The sequence below is a fragment of the Mauremys mutica genome, chromosome 1, assembly GCF_020497125.1.
Source record: "Mauremys mutica isolate MM-2020 ecotype Southern chromosome 1, ASM2049712v1, whole genome shotgun sequence".
Taxonomy (NCBI): domain Eukaryota; kingdom Metazoa; phylum Chordata; order Testudines; family Geoemydidae; genus Mauremys; species Mauremys mutica.
In genome coordinates, this window is record NC_059072.1 from 348,630,651 (window position 1) to 348,645,064 (window position 14,414).

Genomic DNA, 14,414 nt, shown 5'->3' on the forward strand with positions numbered 1-14,414 from the left:
TATCATTTCTGTATCTAAAATTAGGAATATTGACTATGTAACAATTACAACTGTGTGTGTATTTGGGAGATACCCACCAGACAACAGGCCATCAGCTTTGATGGGCCATTAGGAAGAAACAGCTGTAAAGAATCCTGTGGCACCTTATAGACTAACAGACGTTTTGCAGCATGAGCTTTCGTGGGTGAATACCCACTTCGTCGGATGCAAGTAGTGGAAATTTCCAGGGGCAGGTATATATAAGCAAGCAAGAAGCAAGCTAGAGATAACGAGGTGTTGCCTCATCCTCCCTGATAGATCTAACCTCGTTATCTCTAGCTTGCTTCTTGCTTGCTTATATATACCTGCCCCTGGAAATTTCCACTACTTGCATCCGACGAAGTGGGTATTCACCCACGAAAGCTCATGCTGCAAAACGTCTGTTAGTCTATAAGGTGCCACAGGATTCTTTACAGCTTTTACAGAACCAGACTAACACGGCTACCCCTCTGATACTAGGAAGAAACAATAAGACTTTAAAGATACTACTCTCTCTCTCCTTCCTGAGAGGAGTCCTGGGACGTAGCTGCGACACTACTAGGTCAAGTGGCCTTGTCACCTGGTACTAAACACTATCTTGGACTTCTACCAATTTTCCACTAAAAGGAGGGGGAGGTCAAGACTGGGGAACAAAAGATTCCCGCCTTACATAAATCTTATTTAAAGCTGGGGAGTAAGGCAAACAGGACTCTTCTCCATTGCCTTCCTGCCCAAGAAGAAAGAGTGCTGAAAGTACCCAAAGAGACGAAGGAACTAAGCTGAAGGAAAGGCAAGGGCTCAGTCCAGACTGAGACAGAAGAGTCTAGTCTGTAAAGAGAAATAACTGGAAATCTAAACTAAAGAAACTCTGCATCCTACTTAAAATCAACATTTAGGGTGAGAAATTACACTTTGAATCCTGTTTCTTTAGTGAATCAAGCTTAGTTTGCATGTTTTGTTTTATTTGCTTAGTAATCTGCTTTGTTCTGTTTGTGATCCCTTATAATTACTTAGAATCTGCCTTTTATAGTTAATAAATGTGTTTTGCTTGTTAAACTCAGTTTGTGCAAGTTCTAATTGGGAGGGCAAGAAGTTGTGCATTTCTCTTTACATTGAGGGAGAGCGTGAATTTTTATGAGCTTGTGCTGTGCACATCTTTCTATATTACACAAGACAATATTATCTTGGGTGTACTTTCCAGAGGGAAGCTGCACTTGAATGCTGGGTGATTTCCTAGCTGAACCTTCCCATGGAGAGCTGTTTACAGACTGTGGGATTCTACAGATGGTGCGTCCCTACCTGTATGTGTGTGCTGCTAGAGGCTGGAGAGCCTGATTCAGCAAAACAGGGAGAGGGAGCCCAGGCTAGTGGAGCAGGCAGGCTCAGTGAAATCCCAGTACATCAGGTGGCATCCCAGAAGGGAGGTCCAACCTGTCACAACCACCTTGCTCCTTTTTATCAAAACTGGGAGCGTATAACCTCTGACAAGTGGGTACTAGAGATGATCATCAAGAGAGAGTCAATCCGTTTTACCTCCTTCTCCCCTACTCCCTCACCCTCTCTCCCCGTCCCTCTTCGTGGATCTTTCTCACTTTTATGTTCAGAAATGAACCACCTCCTAAAACTAGGTGCTATAGAACCAGTTCCCACCCAACACAGAGGGAAGATGTTCTATTCCAAATACTTCCTTATACAGAAAAAGAACAGTGGTTGGAGACTCTTTCTGGATTTAAGGACACTGAACAGAGCTGTAAAAATATGTTTCAAGATGGTTACCTTGGCATCAATAATCTCATCTCTGGACGCGAGGAACTGGTTCTTGGCCCTCAACCTACAAAATGTTTACTTTGATAACAGAATCCACCCATCCAAGAGGAAGTTCCTAAGATTCACTCTGGGTCAAGATCATTTCCTATATAAAGTGCTCCCATTTGGTCTATCGTTGGCATCCAAGGTATTTTCAGAGGTTGTTTCTATGGTCGTAGCATACCTTCGCAAACAAGGCATTATGATATTTCTGTGTCGAGACAATTGCTTGCTCAAACCACGTACCTTCACTAACACCTTGCAAGAGATACAAAAGCCTATAGATCTATTCCTACAACTAAATACCCAAAAGTCCATTCTTACGAGCCAACCTAGATGCAGTGGAGGCCAAAACCTTCCTCCCATCACACAGGTTAAACACTTAGCCAGCTTAATTGTAACAGTTCAGGCCAGTCTGCAGATCTCAGCCAAAACTTGTCTGCAACTACTGAGGCACATGGGAGCAAGCACCATTGTCTTCAAGGGTGGGTCAGAACAGTATATGTCCCGAGAAGACACAATTTAAACAAACTTCTATCTATGTCCTCAACAATCAAAAACTCGCTTGACTGATGGGCAGATCCTCACAGTGTATGTGTGGGAGTCCCCTTCAGTCAGCCACCCCTATGGTTGATTTTGATGAAGGGTGCATTCCTTGTGGGATGGGGAGCCCACTTGGACACTTACACAATTTAGGGAAAATGGTTCCCTCTCGAATCCACGCTATGTATCAGCTTCTTAGAACTCACAGCAGTCTTCTCACACATCCTACCAATGATCAGAGACGAACATGTAAAGATTGAGAGACAAAATTGCATGTATGTTCTACATAAACCACCAGGGAGGAACAAGATCACATTCCCTGTGTGCCAAGACAGTGAAAATATGAAACTGGTGCATTAATCACCAGATTGGCATCTCAGCAACCTACTTACAGAAGACTACAGCGGATATTCTGAGATTTTCCCAAGATCCAAAGTGATATTTGAGATAAAGAAAAGGCCAGAGTTATTCTTGTAGTTCCAACAAAGCCATTGCAGACATGATTGCCATACCTTTTCTAGCTGGCAGTCTGTCCATCAATTGGTCTCCACTCCATTTCTTCTCATCTTTCTCAAGATGCAGACTAGAGCCATCACCCAAATCTGCAAGTTCTCCAGCGCCAAGCATGGCTCCTCATTGGTTCCAAAGATTAGAAACGAACTGTTCTGAGGATAGATTTCAGAGGAGTAGCCATGTTAGTCTGTATCAGTAAAAACAACGAGGAGTCCTTGTGGCACCTTAGAGACTCACACATTTATTTGGGCATAAGCTTTCGTGTGAAGGAAGTACTGTTACATAGCAGAAAAATAGCTGCTTGTCACACATACATTCAAAAATGGAAGAGATTCCAAATCTGATGTGACGCAAGACAGTTTACTTCTACATCCTCTCCGTTACCGGAAATCAGACCTATCTCTAAGCTCTCGGTAAAGCTACATCTCACAGTCATTAATATTTTCTGCTGGTTAGGGTTAGGGTTATGGTCATTCGGTGTTTGCTCATCCTACAATGAAAAGATTTTTTTAAAGTATGGGTAACCTCTACCTTTGAATCAGAGATCTTACACCAGTATGGGACCTTAATCTTGTCTTAAACTGTCCGATAAGGTCAGCCTTTGAGCCTATGGCCACTTGCTCACTTCTCTGCCTCTCTATGAAAACTGCATTCCTCGTGGCTATCATGTCTGCTCAGAGAGAGGCGGGCCCTAATGGTATATCCCCTCCCTTTATGATTTTCTTCAAGGACAAGGCCATATTGTGGCCACACCCCAAATTCCTACCAAAATACCTTCAGCCTTCCACATAAATCAACTTACCTTCCAGCATTCTTTCCCAAACTACACCGGGATAAAAGGGAGGCAACACTACACACACTTGACGTTAGAAGAGTGTTAGCCTTCTGTTTGGAAAGGACTAAGCCTTTTAGAAAATCTCCAAGACTATTTCTCTACATTGCAGACAGACCTAAGGGATCCCCAGTATCTATGCAATGGCTCTCTAGATGGATATCGGAATGCATTAACTACTGCAATTGCCCCCTTTGAGAGCCTGAACACACTCTACAAGTTCTCCGTCGACTTCTATCCTTCCTCAATAACATTCCAATCACAGAAAAATGCAGAGCAGCGACTTGGGCATCCGCCCATACCTTTGCCAGGCATTATGCAATCACTCGTGATTCAGCATCTGATGTGATACTTGATTTGACCGTATTATCATCAATATTGGACTCTGCTCCGATGTCCCACCCTTCCAACAGGGACACTGGTATAGAGTCACCTAGAGTGGAACACCCATAGGGACACTACTTGAAGAAGAAGAAGAAGAAGAGGTTACTCACCTTGTGTTGTGACTGAGGTTCTTCAAGATGTCTGCCTATGGGTGCTACACTGTAGGTGACTCTTATATATGAGTTCTGTGGTAAAGAAGGAACTGAGGGTGCTTTGCCCATACAGCGCTATACAGCAACAGAACACGGCACAAGATGGGGAGAGAGCATGTGTGGGCCAAACGGAGACTGCTACCAAAAATCTCCATTCTGAGGCGCAGGGATATGAAGACACCTAGAATGGCGCACCAGTAGGGGGACACACATCTCAAAGAGCCTCAATTACTGCACAGGGCAAGTAACCTCTTCTGTAATGAGCAGCAAATCAGTTCTTTGGAGGTTTACTATTATTTCATCATCGACAATCATTAAGCTTTCAGCACAGCTGTGGTTTAGAAATCCTAGGTCCTGTGCCACACTGCTACAGCTCAGTCAGCAGGGGCATGCGAGCTGGAATGCCCGCACTATGAAAGAGAGGGGATGGAGGGCAGATTGTTCCCTTTGAGTGTTCAGAGTCTCAAGAACTTGGTGCCACCCCACTTGGTCCAAAATAGCTCAAATTTGGTGACCTTCCAGGCATGCAGCAAAAGACACCTATTTGATAGGATTTTTGGAGAGTCTGTGTTTCTCACAATGATGAAAGGGTGGGAATTAGTTTCTGTAGGTGTCTAGCTGGCTCATTTCCTGTGAAATGATTACTTTAATGCTTCTGGGATATTGTTGCATTATCAATGATGTATTAGGGTACCTAAAGCCTTGGATAGATGTCTTCTATTTTAAATCTAAATGCAAACCTAGTTGATTTATTTAAGATCTTGCTTTGTTTTTAGTTGTGAAACTCTTGTTACATTGTTTTCAAGTTGTTATGCACTTTTTAAAATTCTCAATGTATGGTTTCGTCTCAATACTATTATAATATTTAGTATTAAGATTTATATATGTTGGTTATTTTAAACTCTTGCTGTCCCTCTTCCCCCTTTTTAATACTGCAGTTCCAAAAGAGTTGGTAGAACTTCACTTGAAACTGATGAGGAAGATTGGAAAATCTGTCACAGCAGACAGATGGGAAAAATACTTAATCAAGGTACAGTAGATTTCTGTTCTGTTACTCTGAAAATGCTGGGATCTGATGAAATCTTATGTCAGAAATCCGTATTATGAATTTTAGTGAACCTAGAGCTGTAGCCAAAATCTGTGTGCATTCCCAGACCAGAGTTGCTTAAGGTCCTAGTTAAACTAACTAACTTTCGGCCTGCCTGGGTATGCACACAAATTTCTGAAACTAGATACCAACTTCCTCATGTAGAAGGTTGCAAACCTGCAGGCTCTATTTCCTGTGCAAGACAGGAGCAGATTGGACTATAAGAATTATAGTGGCCAGTCAGAGCAGAGAGATTTCCATATTAATAATGATGTATCAGTAATTCTAATATGATGTAAATCCCTGTACTATAGCTGACAACCATATAGAGATTTGTATACTGTATGCTTATTGATAAATAAGAATACTGTGATTATGCTATCAGAGTACCCAGAATTGAAAAACTGGGAAAAAATTGTAGTTATGCATTAATAGTGGTACACCATCCCTTTGCACTGACTCCAAGATGGTTCCAGGTATGTGCTCCAAGGACCTCAGCATTTCATACATAATTACATTGTTTTACAACATGGAATGAATGGCAGTCTCACATACTATTTGTATTACAGTAGCAGGGCCTAGAGGCCGCAACCGAGACTATGATTCCCATTGTGGGCACATCTACATTGCATTATAAAACCCACTGCAGCAAGTCTCAGAGCCTGGGTCTGCAGACTCGGGCTCATGCTACAGGGCTAAAAACAGCTAAAAGACATTGCTTCGGAACCCAAGCTCCAGTCCAAGCCACAATGTTTACACTGCTGTTTTTGGCCCTGTAGCATGAGTCCCACAAGCCCGAGTCTGTATACCCAGGCTCTGAGACTTGCTGCCACGGGTTTTAAAACACAGTGTTGACATACTCTGTGAAGTGCTGTACAGACATGTAAGAAGCAGTTTCTGCTCCATAGTACTTGTAGTCTAAATAGACATGACAGACAAAGGGAGATGGGAAAAGAAATGGATGCACAGAGGTGAAGTAACTTGCCCAAGGTCACATAGCAAGTTAGTGACCGAGTTAGTTCTATTCCTAATACAACCTGGGTCTCCTGACTCCCAGTCTAGTGCCCTAGCTGTAGATCGTGCTGTCTCTTAAGAGTTGCTCAGAGCTAGGAAAATGGAGTTGATAGTCAAGATCCTGATGATATGCTCTTTCAGGACTTAGTGGTGACATGCCCAGTGCTTGCCCACCTTCACCTGGCTTAATCTCTGGTTTTTGTCTATGGCTTTTTTGCTTGCAAAAGTTGCACTGTTCGTAGATAAAAGTAAACATTGGTACTGCAACAAAATACTCTTCCTCTGTAGAGGTTTCAAGTTACATTCATCCACTAATACTAGTTAGTTTAATATTTTGTTTATCTGACAGATATGCCAAGAGTTCAACAGTACTTGGGCATGGGAGATGGAGAAGAAAGGATACCTGGAAACAAGTGTTGAATGCAAATTGGGAATTCTGAAGGTAATGTATTCACTATTTTTTGAAAATGTCCCTTTGAAAACTTATAAATTGCAGTAATTAAATGTATTAAATTTGGAGCTGATGTCAGAGCTTGTAACAGACAAATATCACCAATCATAATTGCTGATGGTCTTGTTAATGGGGATAAGCCTCAACTAAATATGGTGTTTTCTATTCGTTTTCATACTTTACTTCGCACTGAAATATATTTGTAGCTATTGTTCTGCCCTTGGAGGGTGTTTACGCATGCAGTATTCTTTTTTGTTATGTTCATGAGCTAGTAATGAAACAATTTTATCTTAAGTGCAAAGGTGAAAGATGGGGCTCATCTTCAGCTTTTCAGCTCATGAGAGAAGGCAGGAGTAATGAGCCTCATGTGTGATGGCTTAAATTACATGGAGTTTTACTGTAGATTAATATACTAAATAAATAATATCCACTGTTTAGCTAGGTCATTCACAAAAGGAAACTTCCTATGTACATTGCTTTCAGATGTATATAAAATACAGAGGTTAGAGTTTCAATGGCTACTTTTAAAAGAGGAAATAGAAACACCACCCTGTGCATGTATGCTTTGGTGGTGGCTTGCTTTCATCCTGCTGTAGTAGCTGTTGGAGTGTTTACTACAGTAGAACCTAAGTCTTGCGAACAGCAGTGTTACTAACCGACCAGTTAACCACATACCTCATTTGGAATTGGAAGTACACAATCAGACAGCAGCAGAGACAAAAAAGAAAGAAATCAAACACAGTACAGTACTGTGTTAAATGTAAACTACAAAAAAACAAACAAACCTGGAAAGGAGCATTTTTCTTCTGCATAGTAAAGTTTCAAAGCTGTATTAAGACAATGCTCAGTTGTAAACTTTTGAAAGAACAACCATAACATTTTGTTCAGCGTTACGAACAACCTCCATTCCCGAGGTGTTCGTAATTCTGAGGTTCTACTGTACAGTAAAGATGCCTTCATTCTCCTCTGTTTAAAGTTTACTGTTGAACAGGTTTAACACCATTCTAAATGGCCACTAACAAAAAATTAAAAACTAATCTTTGATTTACCAAAAGAAGATAATCTGGAGAGGCCTATGCATTGGATCCCCCTCTCTCTAGTTAAGTCACAAAGCCAATAAAGGGAGGTTTAAAAAGAGAACCCAAAACACACAAATAAGGTTTTTTTGTAATATCTTGGTGTTTTAAAAAAAAATCTTTCTACCTTGCAATTTTTTTCAGTACCTCTGTGAGTGTCAGTTTGATGACAATCTAAAATTTAAGAATATCATTAATGAAGAGGATGCTGATGCTATGCGTCTCCAGCCAATTGGTCGAGACAAGGATGGTCTAATGTATTGGTATCAGCTGGATCAAGAACATAATGTGAGAATGTACGTAGAAGAACAGGATGACCAGGATGGGTCGTCTTGGAAATGCATCGTCAGGTAATTTTGTTCTTTATTTTCTTGTTTATAACTGCAAATTTAAAATGTGATTATGTGTGTCTATGAAGTTCAGATGTTGAATTCAATAAGTATCCTCTTTTCAGAGAGCAGTATTTTTGTCAATTTAATTATCTGTCTTCATACATACATAGTAAGGAAAAGCACATGCACAACTATGATTTATGAAGAAAAACAGCTTGCTGGTTTGTAGGATAATAGCCAATGCATATTTCGTTTTATGGTTTATAAGAGAAACACCATCTAGAGTTTAAAGATCACAGTGGATATATGGAAGTAGGATCAGGAGGAGAATTGTGCCCCCTGGAGAATGGTCCCACTATGTGCTGACAATGTGCTATAGGGAACATGGAGAAAGACTGTGTTAATTCTCTAACCCCGGGGTCGGCAACCTTTCAGAAGTGGTGTGCCAAGTTCACTGTAATTTAAGGTTTCGTGGGCCAGTAATACGTTTTAACGTTTGTAGAAGGTCTCTCTCTATATCTATATTATATAAATACACTATTGTTGTACTTAAAGTAATTAAGGTTTTTAAAATATTTAAGAAGCTTCATTTAAAATAAAATTAAAATGCAGCTCTTAGCAATTTAGTGTGATCCTTGCCTGGGATCCTTGTCTGGGGTTCCAGCCACCAGCCTCGCTCAGCCCACTGCCGGTCTGGGGTTCCATTCACTCAGCCGGCGGCGGGCTGAGCGGGAACGGCTGGGGGCTGAGTGGCTCAGTCTGCTGCCAGTCTGGGGTGCCGGCAGCACTCAGCCTGCAGCTGGTCTGGGGTTCTGGCTGCCGGCCCCTTGCCAGTCGGGGTCCCAGCCGCCGGCCCCGCTCAACCTCCTGCTGGCCTGGCTGAGCAGAACCCCAGACCGGCCGCAGGCTGAGGGGGGCTGGTGGCTGGAACCCCAGGCAAGGATCCCAGGCCCTGCTCAGCCTGCTGCCGGTCTGGGCTGAGTGGGGGCCAAGTGGCTGGGACCCCAGGCCGGCAGTGGGCTGAGCGGCTCAGTCTAGGGTTCTGTCCACCAGCTCCTGCCCCCCTCTCCCCCCAGCAGGGCCGCCCAGAGGCGGGGGGGCAAGTGGGGCAATTTGCCCTGGGCCCCACAGGGGCCCCCACAAGAATATACTATTCTACAGAATTGCAACTTTTTTTTATGGAAGGGGCCCCCGAAATTGCTTTGCCCCAGGCCCCCTCAATCCTCTGGGCAGCCCTGCCCCCCCAAGCCCACTACCAGCCTGGGGTTCTGCTCATCCAGGCCGGCAGGAGGCTGAGCGGGGCTGGCAGCTGGAACCCCAGACCGGGAGCAGGCTGAGTGCTGCCAGCACCCTAGACTGGCAGTGGACTGAGCCACTCAGCCTGCTGCAACTCTGCAGTTCTGGCCGCCAGCTCCTGCCAGCCGGGGTCTCAGCCACCAGCCTGCTCAGCCCGCTGCCAGCCTGCGGTTCCCTAGGGGTCCCCAGGCCAGCAGTGGGTGCTGAGCGGGGCCAGCGGCCGGGACCCTGGCTGGCAACAGGGCAGCAGCCAGAACCCCAGAGCAACGGTGGGCTGAGCCACTCAGCCCGCCGCCACTTGCCATAAAAAATCAGCTCACGTGCCACCTTTGGCACGCGTGCCGTAGGTTGCCAACCCCTGCTCTAACCTCTCATGCTATCAGTCAAATTAATAATGGACAACATTATGCTCATTAGAATTGCAGGGTCAAGTTCTAGGCTCATAGAATGCAAAATAATTCCTTAATCTAGTACAGGAAGCCAAACACAAGAACCTTCTGAAGTAGAACTCAGATCCTGGATGACTAATGATTGAGTTACAGTGTGCTAGTAACTGCTGAAATGCAGAGGATCACCGCTCCTCTGAGTCTCAGTGAGCTCCAGCAGTTTAGCCTGGTGACCTTTCCTTGATCTTATTATTAAAATGAAGGAAAGTGTTTTTGTACTATGTAAATATTTCATTTTCGAACATTTACCTCGTGTACTGTGGCATATTTTCCAAGGAAGAGTCTTTTAATTTTGAATTTATGTAAAGTTTTCAAATGACTGATTTTTTTTAATATATTCTCATGTAGAACCTTTATTTTAAAAAAATCTAGTCAATTCCAAATGTGTTTCAAGCTGGACTCTGATCAAAAGAGAATCGGCATTGAGTAAAATGGTAAACAAACATGGTGAAAGAGATCTCATAAATGCCAAATACTGTCTATAATTTAAATTGTGTGTGTGTATATAGCTATAGCTTTAGCAATTAGGGTTGTTGAACAAAAAGTTTAAACTGCAAAGTCAGTTCTCAGTGGGTTACATAACATGACCAGTGTTACCACTTAAGGAGATTTTAGTAGCTGCTGTGTGTGAATAAAGTAAACACAACAAACCAAATCAGCCAAAAGGTAAACTAGGCTTGACTTGCATCATGCCCCTGTAGACTGCCAGGAGAAAGAGAGGCCAAAAAGCGAAGTAGGATAGGCTTATGCTGAGAGAGGCCTGGCACCATGTGTCTCTCACTGGTAAAACACAGTAATTGTCTCTGAGATCTGAAGTGGGTTTAAAACCACCAAACTCTCCATGCATGCTTCAAGGCTTTGGTTTATTGTGTGTGTAAAACCGAAATTCCTATCCAAAACAACTTGCTAGGTATTTACTTGAGAGCAGAAATATGAGAGGCCCTGACTTCTAATCCTGCAGTGCAGCATTGCATCCATTTAACCAGCACTCAAAACAGGTTGTCTGTCACTGCTCTCTGTGTCCTTACTTAAATGTTTAAATTGGTAACTTTATTTTACTTACGTGAGCATTAATTTCCCCCCATAATCTCTGCATCAGTATAACAACTAATTTTAAATGTTCAGATTTTCTAGCCTTCTGTGTATTGTTTAGGGTGGGATTTTTGAAAGTACTTAAGTGCTTTTTAAAAATCTACTTTTAAATAATATAATTGCTCTTCTGTTTCATGAGTGCTGCACTACAAGGCCTTTCAATGAGGGAATCTGATAATTGCTAAGGAAAACAAATGGGCATTGATGATGATAGGTTAATAGTTACAAAACTAATAAACAATAGAAGCTCAGATCCAAAGCAGGATGTTTTGTTTTATTTTATTTAGTTTTATTACAGCTAAAATGGCAAGTTGTTTAATCACTAAATGATGGCTATTCTGCTTGGACAAAGCCGATCCACTGGTCTCATAGTTTGTAATGCAGCATCATTTAAGCAGGTGGTGTTTTTTGTTTTAGATGGATGGCTTTGGGGAGAGCCAGTAAAGAGCTTTATCAGACAACTTACTTCTTTTCTTTGTCATCCAGAAACAGAAATGAGCTAGCTGAGACGCTTGAGCTTTTGAAAGCACAAATCGATCCTGCACTGTTGAAAAAGAACAACCAGCAGGACAGCTCATCACATGAAAGCCCTAGCATAGAAGATGAAGATAGCAAAAAGGAGGAAGAAATATCTCCACCAGGTTTTCTACCCTCTTTTTACCAAGCTTTAGACATTGTGCTGCATCATATCAAAATGTTAAACTTCCTGAAAAATTAGAGGATTAGAATAGGCCTGGGTTTTGTTTTTTTTTAATTATTATTTTCTGAGCTAAAAGTCTCTGATCCATGTATCAAGGATACATTTTAATCTTTTTCACACATCTTAAAATTCAAAATAATTTGGGTGTGTCCTCAGTTTACTTTAAAAAAAAATCCCAACAAATTACATATACAACTTTCCATTCTTTTAAAAAAAAAATTAACTTTGTTTTTGTGGTATTTTGTGTAATACCATTGACACTTGACATTTGCTTTCCTATCTATTATCTTTCTTTCATTTGTCATGCACTAGGTTTCAAGCCAGCCTCACGTTTCTATTGGACATGAAACTCCTTCCGCCCCCCAAATTTGTGTAGTGGCATAACTGATGTTAAACACCACACTCATAGTTGTGTTGACATTGTCTTTGCCTTTGTATCACAAAATATGGATTTTTCTTCACTTTAGTAACCTGTGCTTTAAAATCAAGAGCAACACATCCGTTCAAGATAGTTTTAAATTGTTGGATTTAAGTACTGTATCGTCAGGTAGCTTAATAATCCCAATGAAGATCTGTGATGAGCTTTGTTTGATAACAAGCCCTTAACTGTGCACATTTTATTTTTCTCACCAGTGAAGAAACATTATTCATTCCTTACTGCTTTGTCACTGCATATTTCTGATATGTTGCCTAACTTATTTGACGTATAAGGTTTTTAATAGGAATCAGTTAATGTTAAATGCTTCTCCTTGTAGTAGAATACCTATTTTTTCAGGTTCAAAGCCATTAAAGGCCTGTCTCCCCTGGGGAATCTGGTTTTAAAATTGGTGTGCATTTTTGGGGGGAATTTCCACAATGGGGACAAGGCTTTCAGGATCACATTGTGCCCTCCATTACACCCATGCCAATCGTATTAAAGATAGTGAGTGTTATAGATATAACTGTGGGCAGAATTTGGCCCAGAGTTCTGGCCTACAAGAGGAAGTATTGCTACTGCATTGACATTCAATGCACGTTCTTCCAAAGAACTGGTGAAGGGAAGAAGCAATTAATACAATAATATAATATTGTGAGGTGCTGTAGAAACAGTTAAGAAATCTTATTGTACAATTAACTGTATATTGCTAATATCAATAATTAATACAGAGTATGATCTGTATTGGTTGATGTAAGTTTAATATAACTAAGATATTTGACAATGGCTAAAGTTGCAATTACATTGCAAATAAGAGATGATCAAATCTCCCCAATCATTGATACTACAGAGTTAATTTCAAGCAATGGTCTTGAAATTGGTTCAGTAAAAACTGGTCAGACCAGTTTAAGCTACTTAAACTCAGGGCTATGCTTTGGCTCTAACTGATTTGATTTAAGTCTATTTAGCTGAACCAGTTTTAAAACAGTTCTCCAGTATAGACAAGCCAATCATGAGACAAGACAGCATGGTACACTAATCCATCAAAGTTTGCTAATGTCACTACTCGTGTTAGGCTAGCATCTGATATGCATTGCTTGTAGAATTTCTAGTGCTAGACAATGGGGTTGTGTCTATACCAGACAATGGAATTACTTGTTGCTGGTTTTAGGTACAAACAGTTCAGCACTTAAACCATTCCAGTTCCACTGCCCTCTGGTACCTATTGCACAATCCAAGTACTGCTTTCAGAAACAGTATGTTCTGGGAGATCGTGAAATAACACCCTACCCCCGAATGTACTGTCTGTTTGTCCACATCCACACCGGCACTAAATTATTCTATACTAAAACAGTTTAAACTGAACCACTTCTTAAATTCGCTGAAAGCCAAGTCTACTCAAATGATGTTTTGAGAACTTGTAAATAGCTAAAGCCCTCTTTGTGAGTGGATGTGAATACTTTGATGTAGGGAACTAAATCAGTTCTTAGAATAGGGAATTTGTCTAGCATAGACAAGGATTAGAACGGCTGCTGCCCTCTAATGCTATAAGGATGTGGAAAAATTGGAAAGAGTCCAGCGGAGGGCAGCAAAAATGATTAGGGGGCTGGAGCACATGACTTATGAGGAGAGGCTGAGGGAACTGGGATTGTTTAGTCTGCAGAAAAGAAGAATGAGGGGGGATTTCATAGCTGCTTTCAACTACCTGAAAGGGGGTTCCAAAGAGGATGGATCTAGACTGTTCTCAGTGGTAGCAGATGACAGAACAAGGAGCAATGGTCTCAAGTTGCAGTGAGGGAGGTTTAGGTTGGATATTAGGAAAAACTTTTTCACACAGAGAGTGGTGAAGCACTGGAATGGGTTACCTAGGGAGGTGGTGGAATCTCCTTCCTTAGAGGTTTTTAAGGTCAGGCTTGACAAAGCCCTGGCTGGGATGATTTAGTTGGGAATTGGTCCTGCTCTGAGCAGGGGGTTGGACTAGATGACCTACGGAGGTCCCTTCCAACCCTGATATTCTATGATTCTCTGATTCTATGAGAAGCTTGAGGGAGAGGCATAGCCAAGGGAAAAGGGTTGCAAAAGAAAGAGGTCAGTGACAAGGGAAGAGGAAGCAGAAAAAGAGCAGACACAGAAAATGTGTCCTACTCTTATCTCAGGTAAGCACTGCCTTCAGGAAAGCCACTTGTAGCATTGAGAAGTTACAGGGGAAAGCGGAGTGTAAATCATCTAAGTAAGGAGGAAAAAATGGGTCTGGACC

General features: G+C 41.8%; 1 protein-coding gene across 2 annotated transcripts in view; it reads left to right on the plus strand.

Moving 5' to 3' along the window:
- The window catches only part of RSF1 (remodeling and spacing factor 1), a 123,569-nt gene that overhangs the window by 40,620 nt on the left and 68,535 nt on the right, over nt 1-14,414 (plus strand). For both annotated transcript variants that reach the window (XM_045021165.1, XM_045021155.1), the window contains exons 2-5: nt 5,187-5,278; nt 6,699-6,791; nt 8,021-8,226; nt 11,529-11,683. In XM_045021165.1, coding sequence (XP_044877100.1) covers nt 5,187-5,278; nt 6,699-6,791; nt 8,021-8,226; nt 11,529-11,683 — 546 coding nt within the window. The remainder of the gene's footprint in view (nt 1-5,186; nt 5,279-6,698; nt 6,792-8,020; nt 8,227-11,528; nt 11,684-14,414) is intronic.